At 42.3% G+C, this 25,916-nt stretch overlaps 1 protein-coding gene across 2 annotated transcripts; it reads right to left on the reverse strand.

The window, feature by feature from the left end:
- Nucleotides 1-1,542: 1,542 nt before the first annotated feature.
- On the reverse strand, nucleotides 1,543-25,559 carry tlcd3a (TLC domain containing 3A). Of its 2 annotated transcripts, XR_008341922.1 has the most exons (6): nucleotides 25,438-25,559; nucleotides 18,593-18,679; nucleotides 15,816-16,035; nucleotides 10,275-10,370; nucleotides 7,897-8,663; nucleotides 1,543-4,718 (listed from the first exon to the last, which is right to left on the reverse strand). XR_008341922.1 is itself a non-coding variant. In XM_053442058.1 (5 exons), exons 1-5 carry the CDS (start codon nucleotides 25,557-25,559, stop codon nucleotides 8,358-8,360), a joined length of 831 nt encoding a protein of 276 aa, XP_053298033.1. In that variant the 3' UTR covers nucleotides 7,872-8,357. The 2 variants fall into 2 exon arrangements, 1 of the variants encoding a protein (XP_053298033.1); XM_053442058.1 differs by lacking the exon at nucleotides 1,543-4,718 and having other exon boundaries at nucleotides 7,872-8,663.
- Nucleotides 25,560-25,916: the final 357 nt, after the last annotated feature.

The following is a 25,916-nucleotide window of genomic DNA, read 5'->3' on the forward strand; positions in this document are numbered from 1 at the left end:
CACGGAGGACTTCTCTCATCGTGCGTATTCTCTTACTCTCTCCTCTCATCTGGTCAAAGCAAGAGGGGCTGTTATTTATAAGCCACAGAAAACCTCATGCACACAGAGTCATCCTGGGAAAAGAGATTACGTACAGACCGGGCAGATCGGGTTCTCTGAGTGAGGAGGAGCAGCGGCCTGGTCACACTAACCTTCCAAAAGGATCCTGTTGAAGTGGCAGAGACGTTCCTCCGTGCTGCTGCATCTACGATGGGTTCCCTGGACGTTCACCCCTCCTGCCCCTGCTCACTGGGTTGTTTAAGCTATTCGTGCCCCCCACCCCCCCGAGCCGGGGAGCAACAGGTTCGACTCAGTATTTGGGGACATGACAGCGGCGTGAAAAGAACCAAAATAGGGAGGAGGGGTCGGGATTATTAAAATATGTTTGGTCAGTTTGCTGCAGGAGGCGCAGCAGATTCCTGGGGTTCATTTAAATATTCTAAATGTACCACAGTCCAAATAAAGAACCATGTTTTCTTTGCTTAGAGACAAATAAAGGCGTTGATTGTAAATACAGTAGTTTGAAGTAGATTGAAGTTGTTTTTGAGAACCTGCACACAACCAGTGTGTGGAGATAATCTGAAAATTAAGTTTTATACCAGTTTAAATAAAATCTAAAACCTTTTAAGGCTCATGGTGACAACCTGTCACATTGACCTGCTTGTATTGGTTTTCTGCTCATCACTGGTTACCAGTCAGTGAATAGAGATGAGACATATCTCCAGTAATGTCAGAATCAGCCAGTATGTTAAATCTAAAATTAAATGTCAGCTGATTATCACCACACCAAGTAATTTTGTCTTTGAATTAAAATACTATATTCTTAATTCAATTTAATGTATTTACTGGATGTTTTCATTCAACTCTGACATTTCCTCATTTGTCCATTTTCATTCGTTCTCTCAAGTTATAACTGTGGATCTCAACCCACGTAAAAACAGTCAGGAAATAACTGTAGTGTAAAAATGTAATATATCTATTCATAATATATGAATATAAATGTATAAACATTGAATAAATCGTCTGTAATGTACCATACAGTTGTAAGCAGATGCTCATTCCACCACTGTCTCAGACTTTGTGAATCTTGGTGTCAGTTTGAGCCTCCAGCGCCCCCAAGCGGCCATGTATTAACACGACAACTGAATGCACCACAACACGACACTGATCACATGTAGGTATTTTTTATTAAAGCAATACGAGGCAACTTTGACTAAGCTACAGCGCCCTCTGCAGCCACATGGGGTGATTACTTAATGAGGTGGTTTTTAATATCAATGTGTTTGAACCCTAATGAGGCTTTAAGGGGATCGACAGTTCAGCTTTACTTTTCAACCTACTGCACCTGGATCAGTCAGTTCCTCACTTCTCACAGGAGCTCGTACCCACTAACCAAGGTGGCACAGAACAGACATGAGGAGGTGAGGAGTGGGAATGAAAGGAAACAAGGAGACAGAACAAGGAGACATGACAACACAGGGGAAATAAAGCAGAGACTTCCTCTAGACGGTCTATCAAATCAAATTTATTGAATTTTAAAGGGGTGCTCTGAATTCACTAGTTGCAGCTACAGTACATAACTCATCTTATACATCAATTGTTTTAAGTCAGATTCCAAAACAAAAAACAGTCCAGTCTCTTTTCAGATAGCAAAGTTCCTCAGAAAAGGTCACGCTACAAAAAAAAAAGGACAGATGCATCAAATCTGATCGATAGATATGTATGAGAAAATCAGAACGCTATCAAAAGATAACGTGGGGCAGGACGTGTTGAAGGTCGTGAAGGTGCCGCCTTAAACTTCCACATCCGCCAAACTGATGCAAAGCTCTAAAATCAACAGAGACACAGCAAACATAGTACAGACTAGAACCAGTCTAAGCTTTAAAAGGTTTCATCCTCAAATGATTCCATGTAAAAAAACAACATCATGGAATTTGTGTGATGATTTTAAAATATAAATTAAATGCTACAAAATGTGAAATCCTACTAAATATTTAATTTGTATTCTCATTCTAGCAGTAGATGCATAGCGATCTGTTTTTTTTTTCTAAAATAGTTTCAATCACTTTCTTTAATATGATTTCATTGCAGCGAAAAACCAAAAGTGTCATCGTCCCGGAGGACATAATGGTGACAATGGTAATAAACCAGTAAATACAGCCACAACCTGTAAACACTGGCTGCAAGCTTTGCTCTTTCACACTGAGATTTGTTGGGGAAGTAGATTTATCACGAGGCACAGGAAACCAAGTCTGGTTCACGGGCCGCAGATCAAAATCAGCCCCAGGACCAGTTTGTATTCACTTTTGTGTGTTTCATGAGTCTAATGCCGCATTCACATCATTTCAGAAGAAAAAGCAAACGATGGAATATTGATGCTACAAGTTTAAAAGCAGAATCTGTCTCACTTCTGCTCCTGACGCCTATTTCATGCAAATATTATAATATAATCTGCCCCCCCCCTCCCCGCAATTGATCCAACATGACATAATGTAGCTTTAAACTGTTTCCTTCCAGCGTTCTGTGTTTATACCGAGAAAAGGACCAAATGTGCAGATATGTGACGATGCAAAGCAGCAAAATACTAAAACAAGGTTGGGTGGTATTCTTCTTTGAGCCTTTGTCAACTGTATGGTTGTTGTGTACGCAACTTTAAGTACCGAGCCGATACCACATCTTTAAAGAATATAGGTTTCACCCAGACAAAACTTTAATCTGGAAATCCCTTCTTTGATTTCCCGCGTTAGCCAGTGCTAGCTAAAAGGTCAGCAACGTGGAGATAGTTCATGCTGGGAGGGAAAAATTCTATCAGAGCATCTCTGCATTAAATGATGGGAAAACCACCAAAATAAGCCATCGCTGCTTCACTGGTTAACAACCGTGCTATTTACAGCCCCACTCGCAATCATCCTGCCAATGAGCCTCAAAGAAAACACACAAAACAATAACATTTTAACACAATACCGCTTAATTCAGCGTTTTTTACTCATTTTAAATATCAAGTCTGTTGATTTTGTGGAGGAGACTTCTGCAGATAATTCCTGGAGGAGCAAACTTCCTCTTTTGTCAATGTTTAGATCGAGAGACAACGAAAATGACATATCGTGCATTTAATGTGTCCGTGAAATGTAGAGTTATAATCATTATGGAGCTTCAGAAGCCAGAACACGTAAACGTCCTCTGTGTGAGGGTGGCTTGTTAATGGAGAATGGACTTAACACCTGATTAGTGTGTATTTGCTCCACCACCTCCTCAGATCACACACCCAACATGTCGGTTCCCCTCTGGGATCCGAACACACACGATAAGACTTGAGGGTCTTTTTTGGGGGGAAATCTGGAGTAATTCATGTTTTTTTTAAAAGAAAAATCACCTACAGCAGATCTAAAAACACAGTAAAATCAAAACAGATCTCTCTTCATGTCACTACAGTCACTATGATCGACTAAAGTGCCTGACAGTCTTTGGTTTACCAACCCCTGGGAGTGTAAGGATCAGAAGCCATGTCAGAAATTATAAATAGAAGCAAATCTAAGAACAAAATATGTTGAAATCACACGTACAGAAAAAGAAACTGCATCTTCAGTGTCAGTCTCACAATAAACCTCTATACACACAGACACACACAGGTCATCAGACTTCATCAAACCCTGAGCAGAGAGGTGGAACTTAAGACTTAGTATGTTAAGAATCGATTGACTCTTAAGATATGTGATCTGTGTTTAACCAGGAAGCGTCCACACTGTGTTCTGAGGGATTCTCTGAGGCTCTGAAATGCTGTCGTCACGTCTATGGAGCAAACTTATTAATCAAGTAAAGTCCGATTCATTCATTTGATTTCGAGGTATTTTCTAAAACAAAATCAAAAAAACATACATTGGCCAATCCATAAAATCTGTTTATTTATTTATTTTTTTAATCAAGGGTCAATATAGCAATTCCATTTGAAGTTTGGACATGTGCCCCTAAAATATGCAAAAAAACAAAATCATGACTGATAAAATATAATAAAGCGTTGATGAAAAACAGTGGAATGTTATATTTTCTGTATTTATTCCACGATTCTTTTTTTTAAACCAAGAGACAAAAGGCTCATGTTAAAATAAAAAATGGTCCAGCTCACTGAATTAAAATTTGTATAACTGTATATTTCGACGGTTTTTCATTAACTGTCAAATCGACCCCGTCAGAATAAGAGCAAAATGGAGATTAAACAAATGCTTTGAAAAGCTTAATATGTGGTTCAGTTTCAGTGGAAAAGTCGAGACGGGGGATTTTTCTGCAAAGCTCAAACGGTCCAAACAGGTCACTACACCTCAGAAAGATGTTTTGCCACGATGTTCTTTCAAATGCAAAGCATGAAGCAAAATGGCCAATTTGAAATCATGGAAATCTTCCGAAAAGCATAAAAACAAAGCAGCGTGTGGGTTTCTACAGTGTGTTCAGTGGAGATTGAGGCCGTCCCGGCTCAAATCTGAGATATACATGTATCTGAAGGAGGTGAATGAGATGAGACGCACACGCTTCAACAGAAAAGCCCCAACTACTCCTAAACTAATCCCGATGGTCGTGTGCCTGAGAACTGCTGAGTGGACGAGCAGATAATCCCGACCACAGATGGCAGCAGAGAGGAGGGCGGCCTCGCTCGGCTCCACTCACAGCTCAGCAACTTCCTGTGACTGCAGAGGAACAGACAACAGACCTGGGATCAGCCACAGGGAGGAGGCTGGAGCAGATATGGATGGTAGGGGAGAGGATGGGTGATAAAATAAATAAAATAAAAAAGGAATGAGCTGCAGCTTTTAATTCTTAAATAAAAATAATAAATGAAAACGGTTGATTTATGTAACAACCAGTGGGACTACAGTGAGAGTGGAGACCTTTAACAAGCACTTAATAAATACATCATAAAGTGTAAGAGTAAAATTCACCATATTTTCTTCTTGGTGGCTGATTTGCCTTTTTTACACTACGCACCCAGAGAGTGGATGGAAGAGGCCGAGCAGAGTAAGAACAGGACAGTAAAATAAAAATAAAAAGTGGGAGGGTTGAGCCGAGAGCAGAACAAAGAGACTGGGATGTGTTTCCAGTAACAGCGGCCCAGTGAACCGGGGACAGAAGGAGGCCGGCACTCTGCTGGGCTCGGGCCAAACAGGCCAAACAGGCCCATCATTCAGCGGCTCATCTCCCATTACCCCCCCCCCCCCCCCCCCGTCCTCGTACTGTTGGTCAGCAAACAGACCGTCTGTCCACAATCAAGACGACTCATCACCTCCTCTGTTCAATGCTGCTTCCGACAGACACGGCTGTTGAAGGGTTTACCGCAACAACAAGATTTCAGAACAAGGGCACGGGGGACACGACAGACGCCTCAATGTCCCAAAGACAGTGTCTGTCACATTATCTCACTGATGTTTGTTCCAGTGTTAACTTGTCAGATACGTTTCTTTTTTCTTTGATATTCGATGATATGAAACTGGGTGAAACATCATGATTAACACGATTGGCTGAGCGTGCATGTTGACGGGATCCTGACACCACGGCTCCACTCAGATATCACTACTCTGCAGATTCGGGCTCCACGGGACATTAAAAGATGAATCAGAGATATTTTGGCTCCATTTCTGTTTAGTGGGGAGAAGGTGGAGACACCAGCCATGATTATTTACACTCTATGGTGCAGAGAGTGGAACTTTTTGACTTATATCAAGGGGAAAAACTAATATTTGAGACTCCAAAGAGCCCTGAAGTTATGGGGTGGTAACTTGCTATTAGAAAGTTATCTTCTAATCATGGGGGTAAAATTCATGCGGCTGCTGCTCAGCAAAAAGCACCGGGTTGTTTTATTGTAAAACGGAAGAAACTCAAAAAAACTAAAGTAAAACATTCACAAGAAACCAAAGATTAAAAAAAAAAGAAAGAAAATTAACATCTGAAAAGGAAAAGCTGTTTGCCTCCTTTTAGAGAAAAATGCTACTGAGATAACTTCACCAACTCCCAAAGTCTGTTAACTCACTTGGTTTCAGAGTGTCGTTAAGCATTCTGCTTCCGAGTGATGCATCTTGACTGTGTTCAAGCAGCAAAACTCATTTCACAGTTGTCGACAGAGCTTAATCTGTAATAGTGTTGTTGTAAATATTCACTTTGCAGTTTTCAGCAGTTCGTGGGTAAATTTCAAAGATATGTGGAGAACAAAAACAAAAAAAGAGGAAAACTTCACACGTAATTCTTCAAGCTTTTGTGGTTTGGAGTCCTGGTAGAAATGTACAGTGGGAAATAAATGTAGTTCCCCCAAATATTTAAAAAGATCATGACATAAGGAGGCGTGGGTCGATTAGATATGGCTTGACGTTAGTGTTGTATAGATGCACTGCAGCCTCTTTTTGCATAGGTAAAAAAAGGCCATTAACACATTCTTAATCAGTTAGTTCAGTATAAAGCTCGAGTGACCAAGAATATTATCCAAGGATTTAAAATAACAGGGTCTAAGACAGTGTAGGAAACTAAACCCTGCAGAAATAATATCTTCTATTTACTATTTGATATGAAGAAATATAATATTCAAAATGAAATGCCTTTAAGTCTACGATAAATGTCATTATGCAACTGTGAATCCAAAGGTAATTGCTTTGCATGATATAGATATAAGATTAAGGTTTAAAACTAGCTTTATATGATTAAAACATGATGTAAATGTCTAAAAACATTAAGTATGTACAGCCCTGTGTGAAGTGCATACAAATCTCCGGAGCCCTGGGGAAACTCAACACTTACTGAACTTCATCTTCTAAGTGTGTCACAGGAGGAATAACTCCCGATATCCTCAATTCATATGTGTTTATATCTGTGGATAAATTGCTCAGAAATGTCAAACCTCCTGTATTATTTGTTTGCCCTGGTGAGCCCCCCCGCCCACCTTATTGCTCTGACCTTGACCCTGAGTTTGTCCCATGCCTCCAGCGCCTATAGGAGAAAGGTAATCTTCAACACGTAGCAACGGTCAAGGACTGTCAGCGTTTTCTGTGACAGCTGTGACGTTCCAAACAAAGACTGTGGATCCAGAAAATAAAACTCTCAGCAGCAGGAAGCCAAACTGACGCTCTGCAGAAGCAGGTAAAGATCCTCACATGCTCAGTTTATACTCAGTCTGAACTGAACCGTTTGTCCAAATCTGATCCTGTTGACATATTATTTGGTGCCTGGTCTATATTTTTTTCTGAAATTGATTATTTGAGGTCTTTCCAGTATCCAGCATGGGGCATATTTTTTGTGCCAAGCACCTCTTAATGGTTTCAAATGAAAATGAAGAATGGTTCCCCCCCAGCTAAGACCTCTCATCGGTGACACCATTCTATATCACAGGACGACATTTCTTCATAACCCTTGAAAAATGCTGAGAGTCCACGAGGGCAGCATCAATTCACGGGGATACAGTATGCATGCTGAGCAACAATGGCTCTATTGAAGGGGGTAGATACTGAAAACAAAAGAATCAGGACTATAAATCTGTGCTGGATGCTCCGGTGAGGAATGTGGGGCTGTTGCCGTGATGGCATGCAGTGTGGGAAACTACAAACACAATAAACAGGGCTGAAACCTTAACATGACATCACATTAATGGGTATTAACAACTGTAGATGTTGTTATTTCTCTAGTGTGGATGAGGCGACTTGTTCTCTTCATACCTTTTCCTGCCAACAGTGCCTAAGTTCACACCCACCGATATTCCTAATCCTTCTTCTTTGATTAGTGAATGGATGAGATGGGAAACTATCGGACACATTCCAGAAAAACCATAAAAATAAATACAACCTGTTCACACAGGCCGCTCACACACACACACACACTGTAACAGACCTTTCAAATCAGCAGAGGCTGTAAACACAGTAGGAGTAAGAGATAAGATGTCTGTCCATGGAGGCTCCTCTTCAGTTTTTTGGTGCTTTTTACTCCACGTGTTACTCTCGGTGAAGCATGACCATTCTTCCGTGTTGAGGATGTAGACGGACGCAGGGTTGCACTTCAACAAGATCCAGGCTAGAGCCAAATCCCCAAAAAACTAAAAACACCCCAGTCAGCAAACTTCAGTAGTTAGAGTTCGATCGGTGGAGAGGTCCATGTAGGCAGCAGATTTGTAACAGAGGAATTAAAAGTGTGCGGATAATGCCCAGGAGTTTGTGGGACAACAGCAGGCAGTCCTGGTGTACTACAGTACAATGGTGGGGTTCGAAAAATGTTAAGTCAAACTAGTGCCTCTGTAGAAGTAGTTGCGTTAGTAGCTGAGTGAGCAGCTTGAGCGAGCAATCGTGAACCGGAGATCAGTTGTCCTTAGAATTGTCAGTGACTGTGACCGCAGGAGACGCTTCGGGACATCGGCTGCGCTTGTACAGGCGGTAGCCTTTCCGGCAAAGCAGCACGAACCAGTAGACCTGTGGCGCCAGGATGCAGAAGTTGCCCACGTTGGTCGACAGCGGCAGGTGGAAGGGCACGCTGTAGAGCGGGACTCCATAGTGGCGGCCATACATCCAGTACATGTAGGGGAAGAGAGCGATGCGGCACATAAAGAAGGTGAACAGTACCATGCCGCCATTGGCCTTGTGCAGCCAGCAGTTCTGGAGGGCAAGCTGGTGGAGGAGAAGAGAGGGGGGGGGGGGGGGTGGATGAACTCTTTATAGTTGTGCCAGAAGACAAAATACATTTTCCAAGTTCGAGCCCTGTTTCCAAGTTTCAATCGTTGAGTTATCTCTTGGTTTCCCTTTTCATGTAAATATTATTATCAGTATATATTATTGTTAATGATCTAAACCTGAGCCAAAGTACAGCCCGATGATATCATGTGTTTTATATCTTTGATAAGTGGGAAATGTCTGGGTCTGTTACACAGATCCTCATCTCTTTGTGGAGAGAAGCAATGTGAGGATCCTGGTGGACACAACAGAAATCCATAAAGATCAACTCTGCTGTTGAGAGCAGTAGAAAGTGTCTGGTCGAGTTTCTGTTGATCGAATCCAAAAGGAGGGCAGCGTTTTTTTTGAAAGACAGAAAAGAACAGTGCAGCTTTGCTTTGCTCTTTTTCTTTGCTGACACCAGATGTCAGTAAAGACCTGAAAGCTCACGCTCTACTGATTTCACTGGAGTACACACTAACACTCTTCTATTCTTAGATTGCTCCGTTTTCTAAGACACACTGCCTTTGACTACACAAATGCATATGTGCTGGTCTGACTATAAGATGCCACTGTATGTGTGGAACTAATGAAGGCAGGGCCTCCAGTGGCTGGGTGAGGAGCCAGGGAGAGTAAACTGGGCCTTTAAGCTGAATGCTAACGACTTATATTATGATTGTAGTTATCTGGGATGAGCCCCGCACCTTAATAGTCGATGCTACAGTGACAAGTTGCATCCCAAATTTAATGGGGATGTGTTTTTGACGATGTAAGGCAAAGCCGAGCAGAGACTCTAAAACAAAATGGATGAATAGAGAGTTGTAACACTGATGGGTGGCTTAAAGGTCCAGTGTGTAAAATGTAGGTGAAAGGGATCTATAGGCTGAATATGAAATAATCCGAGTGATGCTTTCACTAAACATCTAAATTGTACGACTTGCTGTGTTATTTACCGTAGAATAAGCTCTTTATTTTTACATCTGGAGCGGGTCCTCTCTACGGAGGCCGCCATGTTTTTTTTACAGTGGCCCAGACTGGACAAACTTAATACCTTTTGAGTTTCAATGATAACTGAAGTCCTAATTTGAATAGGAAGTCAGTGTAATACACTTTCCCCAACTGCAATTAACTGGTGCATAGTGGTAAGTGTTAGCAGTTAGTGGAGCCGATGACCTAGTCTGAAAATAGTTTTTTGTTGGTGTGTACTTCAGGGCCTGAAAATGATTTGAGGTAAACGCTGCTTCTGTCTGTAGCAAGCTAGTACGCAATACATCCTACAGCTGTGACAAGCCTCAGGACAAGGTTTCCCACAGTTTCAGTGCATGGAGACAGTCAAAGCTCACCCGGCCCCACTCCGCGTGGTCATGGTTGCTAAGCTATTTCAGTAAATGATTGTCCAACTTTGTGCCAACTGACCGGTCTGAAAAAGTGATGGTGGCCCTTTACTCTTCACATTATCAAAACAGAGCTTTTAAGGATATTAAATAAATGAGGCCCAGACATGACACTGGTGTGGCTGCCTGGTCGGAGTCTGGTGAATGCACATGTGTGTATTAGGTTGTGTCTCACCTGAATGAGTATCTTCCCCAGGGAGACGAAGGGAGTGCTGAGCTCTGTTAGAAACAAGCAGCCAATGAAGAAATCCCCCTGGTCCTGCCTGAAAAACTGAGAAACAGACAAACAGAGCGCAAGCAGTGAGCAAACAAACACGAGCATGGAGACAAACACAGCTGACGCTCAAGGACAAGTCCGACACCTGTCACAGCAGAGGAGGCGACAACAGACATGGAGAAATATCAGGCTTTGAAAAGGTTGGTTCTGGTGAAGCCACAATCTTAATCTTCGAATTTGAGCAAAAATTTAAATGTTTTATCTGCCACATTCTTATTTGTCCCACCAGTTTCATTAGGAACCAAAACATTTTACCCTTCTACAACGTAACAGATCTGTAAGTTTGTGTTTTTTTTTCTTTCCTTCCAGCACAATTGGACTTGGGCTCTCTCTCCCTCTCTCTCTCTCTTGCACACTCGTGCATCATATATAACGTTTTTACAGTCCGCGCAGTCAGCCAGACCTCAGTTTAACCAGCAGCTGTGTACGTACTTGCAAGAGGCTTTCAATGCAGCTCTCTCACACGAGAACTTCCCTTTCGGTTTCTAGTCTGTGTACCCGTCACTCGGGCTCAGTTGCACGAGAGGGCGAACCGCATGAGGTCGGTTTGCCAATAAATTCAGACGATTTAAGTCTTTACCAGACGTATCTGTATCGATATTTATGTTTATAATATATTTAATTTCATTGTATTTGTCATTGTTTATCAAGTCTCAATTACATTTCTATCAGAAAGGTTAAATGATATTTCTAACGTGTGTATATCAGCCGATATATAGAAGCATTAGGATTATTTTACTAATATCAATATCAATATTGTTCCCCAAAAACTTAGTTGTCCTCAAAGCCAGGGAAAAACCAATCTGCAATAAGGAAAACCTTTGGTGGAGTCCATTATGATGACATAGAAGCATTAGGATCAATGAAAGAACAATACCAATCCTCAAGGCCTTGTTTGACTTAAAGATTGGCTATAGACTCTTTGTGTGCCATTCTAAACAAGAGTCAACAGAGGTGTGGTTATTTCTTAGGAAAGATACAAGTACAAATATGAACTGTACACATCCGCATGCGCTGATGCACTGATCATGTTTCAATCCCGAGCAGAGGATGTTTTACTCGACCACAACTTCAGGATGGAATAAAAGCCAGATAGAGGTGGGCTGATGGGGCGGAGGAGGGAGCGATGTCTTCTACATTAGTAATGAACTGAAGCTTTCAAATATTGACCAGTGGCGCAGTGCCGTGTGGTTAGAGAGACCGTCCTAGGATAGGTGAGGATCCATCTAGATGGATAAAGACACTACAGACAAAAGACGAGCGCTGTCCGGTAGTCTAGCTCGCTGTGTGCTGACGATGAATAAAGCATGAGTGGCTCCAGACGTGGCCTTGCCATCTGTCCATGTAAGAATTACTTAGACCACAGTGGGGAACACTACACCACCCCCCCTATGCCTTACCATTCTACCTGGCTACCTCACCCTACCCCCCACCTCCCACTGGCGTGAGGGTGTTACACCTGTATACGACTGTATCTGTGTTTGTGTGTCAGCTGTTGTACAAAACACAAGATAAGGTTTACCCTACCCATATTACCCCCATGATTAGATATGCATTATCCACATGCACTGCTAAACATCGCTGGCCTTTGCACTTTCCAACCAAAAACCTTTAAATCCCCACTTTTCCTGCAGCCACTGAGAACAGTGGGTGTATTTGAAGTTGCTTTTATCCCGTCAATGATTTCTTTAAAATGTTAACACCCCCTGGTTGCAAATTAAAGAATTTACAACCAGGGAATCACCGTTAGCCAGGAGCTAGAACGTTAACATGAACATAAACTACATATTGCGGTGTTAAAGCTCAGCAATATTGACAAGCTGTTGATGCAACACCATTAAAACCTGTGTAGTAAAGTAAAATATACGGAGCAGATGGTGACAGCTAACTACCTGTAATTACAATAGTCCAGACCTGCTTCTCACAAACCAGCTACAACCCGACCCCCCCAGCTACCTCCGGTGTATCCTAAAGTATTCCCAGTTCAGTAGTGATAAGTAATCCCTCAGGTGTTCTTGATCCACCTCAAGCTTTCCTCCTGGCCAGTATTTCCCCTACCTACAGAGGCTGGCTACAAGAAGGTATCCTGATCCGATACCAGACCCATCTCAGCTGGTTCAGGGTCAGTGGTTGAGGTCTGATATGACTAAAGTAGAGTCCAACACCCTGGTGAAGGACACAATGTCCAGATGTTGTGACTATGGACTCATGATAAGACCTTTTCTTTCCTCATCTATCTCTCAGTATCTGATTGAAGTGTGCTCGCTCTTCTTCTATATACAGAACGTGATGTGCCCAGCGTGACCAGAAGATTGTAACTTGTAGTACACACAGTGAGATGTCCAATAACATTGACAAATAACAGTCTGATGTGGATACTCAGTATAGAGGCCTGCATCTATCTGACAGATTCAATCTGTGTATCTCTACTTGTGACCACATTCCGGGATTTGGTTCAGAGCTGAACTCTTTACTTCTTCTCAGGAGGTTATGGATCCACTTATCGGTTTGTGTGTCAGCAGGAACACATTAAAACATGTCCTTGGTGGACGGATGCAGTCTCTGAGCTTTTATTAGATTCACTTTCAGAATCATTTGCCAGTTTACCAACCAACCTTCTTTCTTCCAACTATCATAGCAGGAAAGTACGGGTGAAAGTTTAATTATCCCAAAGTGCCAGGTCAGTTACGGGGCATTAAAAATACCTGGAGCCTGAAACATCTAAATGGAAAATGTAAAGATCAATAAATGTTATAATGTAAAACTGTGCTTTTCCTACCACGTCTTGCCCAAATACAAACTGTGAACTAAACTGTCTGTAAAAAGTATTGAACTTATTAACCTCATCTACACATAAATGTTTGGTCTTTTCCTCCTCATGCACAACACTGTTGTGTAAACGCTTCCTGGGTAAATCTAGCAGCCCATGTATTACCCAGACAAACCGGTGTGGCAGAAAGCTGATGAGTGAGGGAACAAGAGGAGAATCAGAGGGAGGGGTGGTGAGTTTACAGAAAAGAGAGGATAGCTGCAGCTGAGGCTGAATAATGTAGAGTAATGTGATCTCATATTGCCGCTGACTGTTACCTCAAAACAAAGGGCCGGGTTTCACCTGCACCTGGATCACTAACCTGGGATGGGACTCGGAAAGGAGAGTTGTCCTGTTGACCTGCTGCTGTAAACTAAACAGGTTGAAGGCAGCCTGGAGCAAAAACTCTTCAATGACCTGATTCTATCGTTTTTTTGAAGGAACCCGAACCAATTTCAGGAATAGGACATAAACTTTCTCACATTAATTAACAGGAATTAACTTTGCTGCTATAAATGATCAATGGTGAACTGAGGTTTAACAGTTCAGTGGGCTTCCAGTTTGCTGGTCATATCTGCACTCAAAGGTTGTCAGGCCCTACAGCACCGCTCTTCTTTTGTGGCCTGCTTCCTCCCTCTCAGTCCTGTAACAACTACCTGCATATTCATCCATTTAAATCCTTTTTTTAACCTCTTCCTGTCCACTATTAAAGCAGCTAGTCCCTTAACAACACAGTGACGTAAAAGACAACCATAAATAGGCTTTGTTTGTATTTCTTCAAAGAAAGTAATCAATAGCTTAGTGTGCTCTTTCTTTTCCTGTTGTTTATTCATTTGAGGCCTGAACACTTGAGCGTGAACGTAAATACTTCCTCCCATTACCACACAGTAAATAAGTGAATAAGTGGATTTTATTGCTTAAAACTGATGATTATGCGGTAACAGTTTGACCAAAGTTCAAATTTCAGGTACAATTAATCAGATAAATGTGTAAAGGCTAATCAATGATCCAACCAATCAGCCAACTCTGATAAGAGAAAGTACATCAAAGCTAGGGAAGAGTCACCCTTGTGAGAGGGGCTTTAACCCTAACCCTTCTCCCACTACCCACAAATAAAGCCCTACTATACCAGATATGAAAAACAGCCATCCTGCGCAGATTCCAGTATTTTTTAGCCAGTCGGATGAAACTGTGACAGAAAAGTTCATCGATACACGTACTCAAGTATTTTTACTTTTTAGTTTGGTAGATATTTCATCTACACAAAGGAGGTGGGGTTTAGAACCTATACTGCCGCCAGCTGTCAGGGGACAATTCAAACGACTTGACTTCACTTTTAGGGAGCGGTCATGTCATTAATATTTATACTCCGTCTATAATTTGAGACATTAGTCTACGATCAGACAGACAATCTTTATCCAGTAAACTACTACTTTATTTCCATTACAGTGACGCGGATTATTCAGTGGACTGAGCTTAATCTGAAGATTTCTTGTTGAGAGACATTTGTTTCTACGTGAACCTAAAACCCCCAATTAGTAGAATATATGAGCTACAGTCAGCAAACTGTGTCCTCTATGTTGTTGAGATGATCTGGTTTTAGCCATAATGCTGCGGTGAGATGACGGTGGATTAACATGCTAATGCATCTCTTGTTCTGTATATTTGACTTTAATGCAAAACACTTTGCAAAGCACTAAACTCTTTCAAACCACATGCACTGCATTCCCCTACACGACAGACAGCCGCTGGAGCTCTAAACTAATTTACATACAAGTTGAAACCTGAGTGGCAGAGACTCGAGAATCACTTGAGAGTGATCACCAAGTCTATTTTTTGTTTCCACTTAAACCCTTAGGAAGTACTCATTAGGAGATAATGCAGTTTAAAGCAAGGATTGATTTGAAAAAACAATGGACTACATTATAACATAGCACAAACTAATAATGCATTACTGGCAGTGGACAGAATCAAAAGAGCACATGACGTATTATTTATGACAAGTGACTTTTAACTCTCCCGTTTAATTTTCGTACTGTACTGAAATAAACAAATGGCTGCTGCTTGGAATATAACAAAAAATATACCCAGAAACTTTAAAAGTCACTGCAGTATTCTTGGAAAATGGTAATATACAAACACACACATATATACGTGTGTGTGTGTTTCTCCTGTATGATGCTAAACACAACAGATCTGACTTTATCAATTGATTCATTATTAGTGATGGCCATTTAAATTCTAAAAACCTAAAGATGTTCAGTTTATTACAATATAAAATAATAAAAACAGCAACATTCGCAGAGATTTAGTTATCAGATTAGTTTCTGTTGATCGGGAAACAGATTATTCTTATATTTCAGCTCTCAAATTCTATAAACTGGTAAAACAGGTCATTTAATATCACCACTTAAACGACTCCTAGTCAGAAAAATAAAGAATTGGAATCACACACTGATCAACACCGTGACAGTTGTAATTCTGCCCCAGTGAAGATTGTGATCTGTGATGCTGATGCTTTTAGCTCCAGGGCTGGATGAGGGTGACATCTGCCAGCAGCTAATTTAGCAAGCTAGAGATCCATCACCAACCAGAATGTCCTGAATTCATTCAGTCCTCATGTCACTCACCAGTGTGACGGGCAGCAGGATGGTGAGCAGCGCGATGTGATGAAGCACCAGCAGGAACTCCCTGCGGACGAAGGAGTTGACCGTCTTCAGCGAGTGCTGCTTGTAGTCCTCGTGACCTTTGACTCGGAAACGGTGGTAGTGACTGAGGTACATGGCGAAGAGGTCGTACGCCATGTAGGGCACGCCATACCAGATGACAAAGGATGGGGCCAGCCAGTGCCTGATAGGAAAAAATAAACAAATACATGAAAATAGTCAACATCTGCACATTTGGGGATTTTAAACAAGATAAGAAGGATAAATGGGTAAAGTAAGATTTTATTAGAATCAAAGAGTAATCTAACGAAGTAGCTGACACTGCTGTTTGACTGACAACTGGCACTGATAGAAAACGCTATGGTCACCATTGGTTTTCAAGCAAAAATATAATAAAAAGGAAGACGCCTGTAGGTTTAGCTTGAATTGATATTTATTATTATTATTATTATTATTTGCTTTTGGGTCATGAACATCCTTGTGATGTGCTTGGGATGTCACTTTGCCATTTCCTGCCTTCACACTGATCTCATGGCCTCACTGGAATCCAATTGACGGAAGCCGGCCATTGCGACAGAGAACTCTAATCCCCGCACACACAAACCCTAATTTAACTTATGCCTTCGCCTTCCCACTCTCTCACATGCTTGCACGCAGAAGGCCGGCTTATGTACGTACAGTATAATAAACAGCTTGGATGGCTGCAGCTCACTAATGAGCACCGATTAAGGTGATGGTTAATTATGTGGACAGAACGGAGCAAAGCTGCAGGGCAGAGCTGAGCTACTGACCCCCGACCCCTCGCTGGCTCCTTGAGGTCAGCGGATGGAGATTATGAGCAGTAAGGCACAACAAACAGCTCGGGGGGGAATGAAGGCAACATGACTCAATGCTATAGTGAATATACTTGCTCTGTTTCAGGCATTGAAAATTCGTACGGTCTATTTTTGGAAGCATACAATAAAGAAACAGTGCTCCAAATCATACCTATACACATCCTCTGTTAAAGGATGAGCTTGAGGTAAATTAGAATTATGAGGAGCCCTTGAGCAAGACAGAAATAATACTCCCTGTTCATTTTATACTGTAGGATACAGCATGTGTTGTTTTGTTGGTAGTATTAGAGCAGTATTGTGGCTATGCTTCTTCTGTGTGTACTGTTGTTCCACGGCTTTAGGAATACCTCCCGTTTATTACTTTAGCTTTATGGCTTATGGGTTTGTAAACTTTCCTCGAGTTTGGCTTTAGCACCATCTTGTTGTTTTTTGTAACCAGAAGTGACCATATTTGGAGGAGCAGGGTGTGAACACAAGGTTGAGGACACTGCACGCCCAAAATACAGGTTGGAAAATCAACCATTCATAACTACAGAAAGCCTGATGGGTCAAATTTGAGGCTGAGAGTTGGTCCATCAAAAGTGTCGTTGTTTGAAATGTTCTACTCATGTACCTTGTCCCATCTGAGTCAGCAGTTACCTTGATAGTCAACCTGAATTTTCCTTTAAAAAGGGTTTTAACACTGGGATGGAGCCTTCTCTCTCAGCTGTATAACACCCTTCCATTGTTTTCCGCAGGATTTGCGGTTTTTCCGCTGCAACACCTTTGAAAATGCACTGCGGCTGAACCAGAGCTAAACGAATTGACAGATTGTGATGCATTAAGAGTATTCACGGTCTGACTCTGGAGCATGTGTCTGATAAGCTCCGTGCCGTTTGCACGTCAGAGGACGGCAGAACTGAGCAGCATTGTGGAGGATTTAAGTCCTGTGGGTGAAGGGGAGCGCTGGTGGAGATTAACGGCCTGAAACTGGGCCTGCCCGGGCCTGGCCGCTGACTCAGTGGGATTAATAGGCTAGCATTAGCTTAGCGGCGTACACTTTCTGCACAGAGAGGCTAACGCTATGCTAACACTATCACACTGCCAGGTGGCTGATACGGAGGCAGGCAGGCAGGCCTCAGATGGAGGCAGCTGAATAAGGGAAGTGGGAAGACAGTGCTTGAAAAGATATGGAGAGAGAAAATACTTTGTGGAAATTAAGGAAGGTCCTTTTTTTTTTTTTTAACCAGACTATGACGTATGACAAAACAGGAACCACTGTGCAGCACGTTCTAAATGGCCAGCACTGCAGTTTTATGGAGTAAACATCTTTGATGTGGAGCAGTTTTTGTCATATTCTCAAACTGGCCATTTCTATAGCACTGTCTTCAAGCGCTTACTTGGGTGAAAGTACTGCAGTAGGCCGGTTTCCAGGATACTTAACGCTTAGAAATACAAATAACCCTTATTTCCTCCCTTAAGCAGCCATTCTATATCTACAGACATAATGTCTACAAATCCTCCTGCGATTACACAAGCAAATTGGTGCATGTCTCAAGATCGGTTTAGTTCCAATTCACACAAGGAAGTGCAGTATTAGCACATACAGCAGTACATTTATGTAGTGTGCGGGGGTGGAAACATGTGACCCTCACCGTCTCTAAGTGGTTCTCTAGTCTAAGAGGACAAAGTCCCAGTAAATAACTTTCTAAACATGTGAGAAGATGCAGAACAATGCTAACAGCGCGTTCACACGCTTATAGCTGAGGATTATCACATCATCATAGTGTATAAATGAAGTGTATGGGAATAGGAAACAATAATCAAAACAACAACCGTGTCAGGAAATGAGGGGATTCAGAGGCTTAGAGGTTAAGAGCACTGGTGGAAAGTTTCATGAAGGGTACGGATGACATGGAGTCTAACCTGTCGTAAATGACGTTGTCCCTGCATGATGCCACAATGATGACTCCTGCAGTTGTTGCCATGATGGCATGGATGGAGGACACCACTCTGAGAAAGAGACAGACACATAAAAAGACGAGTTAAAGAACATTTGTTAATCACATTTGGGTGTCTACGTTAAGACAGAGTACTTTCCTTTAGCATTGCATTGACTGCTAGCATGACACATTAGGACGAAGGCCTGTTGGCATTTGTGTCTCGAGCGGGACACTGCGGTTGGTTGATGTAATTATAACAAAGCACCAGGCCTGGTTGGTATCAAGCATTCAAGCAACGCATACGCATTTAAATGAACATTGATAATACCGTTATTTATTAAGTATGATTATGACCCTTTGATGAAACAGCCCAATCAAATCCAGACGTAGACTTTCAACATTTCAAAACTGGGTGACATTTAATTGGTTGTATCTTAGCTATGGGAAACAACTATTAAACCGACTCACTAACAAATATCGGAAAGGAATTGAAAGGTCACACTGGGCTAACCCAAGTAGTGACATTTGATTTGTAGGCTTGTTGACTAGCAGCTCAATCAACATTTTGTTTTGCAAGGTGTCCCCTGAGGGGAACTACAACTTCAGTGAACAGTCATTGGGATTGGCAGTGCTCAGCCGCGACTTGCCTCTTCTATAAACAGAACTGTGACATAGGAGAACCTGGTCTATCTCTATTTGAACTCCGTGAGGTGGCATAGGGCATTGCATTCACAACATTCATATCTATCTTAAGACTATGCTCACAAGGTATGAACTTCTGATCGGGCATCTGGTTGATTGTAACTTTACATGCTGAAGACAACCGCATGTTATGTTCAGTGCACAGAGTGAAACTTGATTTATGATGTGTCCTTAGAGGAATGATGATTTGTTTCCTAATGGTGCAACAGAGGGTTTTTTTGTCCATCATAAACGAGACATTGAATTATGTTACCAATTTGTTCAAACTATGAATGGCTGGTTTTGCACAGACATGCTCTCTCCCGGGCTGTTCTCCAGCTTGGCAGCACTGACAGTAAGCTGCTTTGAAATCAGAAAACATGTAATTTATTCCCCCAGCACTTGCTGCAGTCATAATAGACAGTCAACCCTTTAACACACCACAGTGTTTTGGTAAGATTTATAACTAAATGTCTCAGCGTTCTGGAATTACATCACCACCCACGAAAAAATGAGTGGAGGGAGACACAGTTCATCTCTTGAGACTGCATTGTGTTGGGACAGTGACTCAGTCTTTTGTCTTTATGGATGTGAGGTTTGTGTGTTCTAGGAAGAAGACCAACTTCCAATTTCCACATTCTGTTATGATTTAAAGACCTAGCATAGGAGTCATACTGTACTAGTACAGTACAGCACACATTTGGGATAAGGAAGCTAAAATTTAAGTCGGAAATCATGCTTTGAGATATTGGAGACCATGATGTTTTGGTAAGACGTTCATGGACCTAGGCAACATGGTTGTGCTCCTCACAAAAACAGAGTTGGGTTCGAACCTGCCAGCCGACCTGAACCTTTCCGTCTTAAACTTTGCGTGGGGTTTCTCTGGGTACTCAAGCCTCACCAGCTCCACCCGAGCTGTAAATGATAGCCTGGGTGGTTGTATCTATACGTCAGGCGTGTGATGGACTGGCGACCTGTTTAGGATGTAGCCCGTCTCTCGCCCACGGAGTCATGCTCCAGCTCCTCCACGAAGGATAAAGGATATGGATGGACTCATGGGTCCAATGAGCTCCTCTGTGCAGCCACCCTTAGGTAAGGCTATTCCCTGACCAACACAATCTCAAATATTGAGTGTATTTCTGTGGTATGTCCTCAGAGATTCAAACCTAATGAGGACAAATATTATATGTCTAGTTCTTTTACTATACACATCTGAAAACGGCAACACTGTCAGTCCAATATTTCTCACTGTGGGGTTGCAGTGCAAGCTAGAGGTCGTGATTTTCACAATTTTAGCTCAACTCATGGATAATTACACCGGATCTAAAACGCAGTCGACCCACTGAGCAGGAGAGGACAGGAACTGGCAGCCGCAGCATGATACTTCATCAATTAACAGGCAGCTTACGCCAAAAGGGGCAGATTGTTTCCAGTAATTAACAAAACAATCTGTACCTGCCACAAAATATGACATTTTCCCTGTGATATGACACATTATGTGATTTCTTGAAAAGATCCGAGCCATTGCTGCTGCAGAGCTCATGTCATTGGCCAAAGAGTGCACTAGCCGGGTTGAACCTGCTGTCACCTCACACCAACATCCAATAGGAATGTGGCCATGACACCAACATTGGCAAGGCAACACCGGCCGCATGACTAGCAACTAGCAACTGAGCCGGAAAATGCTAACTGGCCTCTCTCTCTCTCTCAGCCCTTACCCTAAAAACTCCTTCCCGTGCCCCACACACATTGTACCCCCACGGCTCGCTGCGTGCTAGAGCTGTACGGTCGCATACTCTGTCACAAGACCCAGATTTTACACAGCCCATTCATTGTGTGTCCGGCAGTAAACCTCCCCCCCCCCCTCTGCTGATGAAAGGTTCAGGTTGACGGGGTGAGGAGCGTGCAGAGGGGGGGAAAAAGGGAAGAATGCTTTGCAGCCTTGTTCGGCAGTGTTGTCTTTTCTTTCCTGCTGTGTCAGGCCAGTGAACGACCTCGGTTTCCGACTGACTGTTACGCTCAACACGGACCGCTTGCTCTGTCACACACTGTCTGACAGTCAGGAGTTGTGCTTTTTTTTTTTCTCTCCTCCCTGCTCCTCCAGTAAATTGGCTACGTAATGTGTAGTTCCACCGGCGCTGCAGCAGGGCGGAAAAAAAAGAAAAGTGACAGCGGAGGCAAAAATAAGGCAACCGGGGTAAAGTGCATTTAATGATAAGATGAAACTCAACACTATCATAAGTTATCAATCAGATGCACCGTTACTTAACCAGTTTACCAATTAGACCAATCAACAGAAGGTGATCTTCATATGTTTATCAATTCACGCGAAAATCCCATGTTGAAGCAAATGTGACCAGTATCTAAATTTGTTTAATATCTTAATATTAACATCTAATAAAACAAACACTCTGGATTTTGGGAAACGTTGAATTGCTTTTCCCATTTTCTTTTTTTTAATTCATAACAGAAATCGACCAATAATGAAATTGACTAATAAAGCCATCACTTGATGAAGCACCAAAGGTAGGGGAGCTATAGACCCAGGTTCATTATGAGGCAAATAACCTTCAAAGTATATATATATTTTCTTCTTTTCAATCTCTTTAATTTTCTCTTTTATCTATACATGTCAAGTTCCAAGACCCAAGGAATGTACTTGACATTTGCTGTCACATCTAGTAAAACATCCGTCCTTCACACTCTTCTTATATAACTGACAGTACAACAATACAGACTTATGTAACTTGATTTCTATAGGATAAATAGTGTAGGTGAGAGATGTTGATTTAACTCTAGTTATTTCTAAGGCTTTAATGTTGGCCCTCTTGAATTGAACTGCACCATATTATCAAGTATATCTTTCATGCACGAGACAGGCCAAATGTTAGCAACTGATCACATGCCTTTGTTAATGGCTATTTTACTGTGTTCTTGTATAATTATATTAGATCTATAATGTTAAGTATTTGGCAGCTGGTCAAGTAAGCCTCATTGAATGGGGAAACTGTACATTACAGGCTGCATATCACAAAATGCAGTAAGAGCTCCACTGCTGTGTGAAAAAAAAAAAAAAAGAATGCAAACAGTGACTGTGGCCTTCAGCCTCTACAGCTGGTGATGTGGAGCATTACGACCCCTTGTCGAGTCAAGTAGGTCAAGGGTTCATCTGATAATATATGATAATAGCGTTAGATTGGTGATGAACTGTCGTTATCAAAGTTCATTGTGAAACAAGTACTGTATGTTTCAGCGTTTGCTAGAATCCCATGTTAACGCAGTAATGTGAACCGTCCCTGACATTGTTAGTCAGTGCAATTATAACGGGGTAGAACAAATGACTCTTGTGTGTTTTAACAAACAGTGATCATGTGGCTGAGAGAGTACAATTTAGGATAACGCACTAAACAATTAGGGCAACAATCCACCATTGTTTTATATTTATTGAAACGATTTAAAAAGGAATTATTAATAGTCAAATTCTAAAAACATGAATATATTTAGGTTATCGACAGTTTTTCATTCAGGCCCACTATTACAAGAAAACTTAATTTATCATCTTATTGATGCAACAAAAAACCCGGGCTGAGATGTCTTGATTGACAGCCAAGACGGGCTCGTGATTGGTCAAGCATGTGTGTTGGATTGACCTTTAACCTGCTGCTCCACGCCATAATCACTACTACGCATTCTCAAGCAGCTCGAAAGATGCCAAGATGCAAGATGGCCGCACCAATATCCAAGATGTTTTGGCTTCCAAGCTACTTCACCTTTATTAAACTTGAGGAAGGAGGTCATGTTGTGGTTTTACTTGTTAATTCCGACATAATATTCACATGGTGACATACTTAACGAGATGGTCTTTGTGCAAGGCAAGGGAAGCCAGATTAATTATTTTATTACTGATAATTGTTTATTTAAAAAAGACACGATGCAAGCTGTGGGATCTCTGCGGCCGAGTGGACCACAGTAGATATCAGAGACTGGTTTAGTGGTGGGGAGCCAGCAGCATGACATCCCCCCGAGGCAGAGAAGCTTGTAAGAACAACATTCTCCATCTGATGAGCATTCGTAAATTAGTAGAAGCGTTATTCAGGGGTTGGGCTCTGTGTTTTCCAGTGCATAGCTAACTCAGCAGTCGGCTCTGACCAGAGCTCAGAGGCGGATTAGCGAGAGCGACAGCGTACAAATGAGCATTGAACTGAGCTGTGCACAAGTGAGCAGGCCACACTGACACACAATATTAATTTCTTACACTTTGCAGCCCGATACCCTGGAGATATACAGCTACAAAGAGAAGATGCACGTGAATTTGAGTGTTTGTTTGTATTTGATTTACACAGATTAACTGTGTTTGTTTGACTCAAATCTGAAGTTTGTTAATCTGCAACTGAAATGTTCCTTTGGATGTGGAGCAGTGACGTGTCCCCCGGTGGATGCAAGGTGTCACATTCTGTCTCGGGAGGATATGAACCATGAACCATGAACCATGACGATAAGTAGAAGAGTAGTAGAGTATTCTCACACACGTTCCTTGCAAAGACCGAATGAATTTCACTCATTAGGAAAACTGTACTTCTTGTTCCATGTTCACCACGACTTGTTGTGCATTTGTGCTTTGGTATTTTTCAGTCCATGTTATCATGAATGCATTCCTATGTTATCACAGGGACACACATTTGCAAATCATCCTTGTGAAAGGACAAACACAGATAAATCAAAAGCAAACAAATATATGTATTATAGTAGATGAAATAAAAAGACTGTTATTGGTTTATTTATACTTATACTGTGTTTGCTCACTGATCTATGACCAACTCTAAGTTTGTTCACCTCCGATTAAAGTGTATCTTCCTGTGTTGAGCAGTGACGAGTCCCCTGGTGGACATATGGTTGTAATTTAAGTATTTGCAAATACTATATCAACCTCATTCACATGGAGACTAATAAATCTGTATTTCTTGAAACATGTTTACCAGGACTCACTCTGTATTTATGCTCAGATATTTGTCAGTACACATTACTATGAATGCTGTCCTATATTATCCAAGGGGTAATTGCAAGTCATGCTTATAAAAAGGGGAAAACACTGATAAATCAAAAGGCACACAAAAATCTAATACTTCAAGTAGAGGAAATATAAATACTGTTTTATTTTTATATATACTGTGTTTGTTCACTGACAATAAACCAAAAGTTTGTTCGCCTTCAACTAAAATGTCTCGATCTATGTGATGGAGACGAGTTCTCTGAGGGACGCAGGGTTTAGTTGTAGTTTTTCAGTAATTGCAGTATCAGCAACGTACCATGCAACGTACCCCCAAATCAATTCCACTCACATGAACACTGATAAAACTGTATTTGCTTTAGTATTGTTGAATCACTGTTATCATGACTGCATTCTCACAGTATCACAGGGACACATATCTGCAAATCATCCTTGTGAGGCTGGGGAAAACGACACTGATCAATCAAAAGGACACAAATATATATGAACACATTTAAAGTAATAAAACATCAAGTAGGTGAAATAAAAACACTGGTTCTGTGTTTTATTGTTATTTATACTGTATGTGGAGCAGGGACGACTATCTGCTGGATGCAGGGTTGTAGTTTATCAAATACATGCAAGGTTGCAATTGCAGTATTTGCAACGTACCAATGCGAGTACTAGATACATTTATACTCACATCTACAATAATAATACTGTGCCTGCGTAAGTATTAATCACCCCCCGCACCCACCCCCCCTCCTCCTCCCGTTATATCATGCCTGTATTCCTACAGAATCTCAGGGACACACACATATCTGCAAATCATCCTTTGTAGAAAATGAAACAACGCGGATTAAATCAAAATCCCGGGAATCGACCCCTCGATCCGAAGTCGTAAAGAAAAAGGCCCGAGGAGGTGAAACAGAACCCGCGGCACTGCGGCTAAACGCGAGCACAGCAGCCGGTGCGGTGCGTTAACATCCACCGCAAGAAAAACACCGCACACGGACAAGCTAGCCGAGGAGCGAGCGGTACCGTTACTAGCTTAAAGCCCCCGATGCTATAACGGAGAGAGAGGGGGGAGAGAGGAGGAGGGGGGGGTCATATTTGAAAGAGAAGCCACCGGTGAATGGAAGCGGTGAACGCGGGTTTACCTCTCGCTGACCAGCACCACGTCGGCATCGCTCCAGTGGCGGAACACGCAGGGCAGGAGCCTCCTGAAGGCGAGGAACAGCCCGGGGAAGACCACGGCGCCACAAGCTAGAACTTGCAACATCCTGCCGGTGCTCTGAGCTCCCAACGCGGCCCGGGTACGAGACTGGCTCCCTGCGGCCGCTCCGCGACTTCCAGCGGGGTCACACGCCGAGCTGGGGCATGCTCACAAGGCCGGGGCTCGGTGCTTTCTCACCGGGGAACAGTCCGACATCCACACCGGGCGGCACACACTCGTACATGGACTCTCGCACACACACGCACACGCGCACCGCACTGTCGAGCTAGCGGTAGAGGGGACGGACGTAATATCCGGTGGTGACTGTCGCAATAAAAGTCCTTACCCGGCGCCGGAACCAGTTGAGTTTTACAGCGGGGAGGAACAAAAGGCGGATTTGAAGCTCTTATTTTGAAGGTCAAA

This window comes from Pleuronectes platessa, chromosome 15 (genome assembly GCF_947347685.1).
Source record: "Pleuronectes platessa chromosome 15, fPlePla1.1, whole genome shotgun sequence".
NCBI classification, from domain to species: Eukaryota; Metazoa; Chordata; class Actinopteri; order Pleuronectiformes; family Pleuronectidae; genus Pleuronectes; species Pleuronectes platessa.

Bases quoted from the DNA above. Each gene is read 5' to 3' on its own strand.
- tlcd3a (XM_053442058.1), bottom strand. From the start codon at position 25,559: ATGTTGCAAGTTCTAGCTTGTGGCGCCGTGGTCTTCCCCGGGCTGTTC. The intron at 18,680-25,437 runs GTAAACCCGCGT...TCTCTTTCTCAG, and splicing joins GTGGTGCTGGTCAGCGAGAG to AGTGGTGTCCTCCATCCATG. The intron at 8,664-10,274 runs GTGAGACACAAC...CTCCTCCACCAG, and splicing joins TGGGGAAGATACTCATTCAG to CTTGCCCTCCAGAACTGCTG.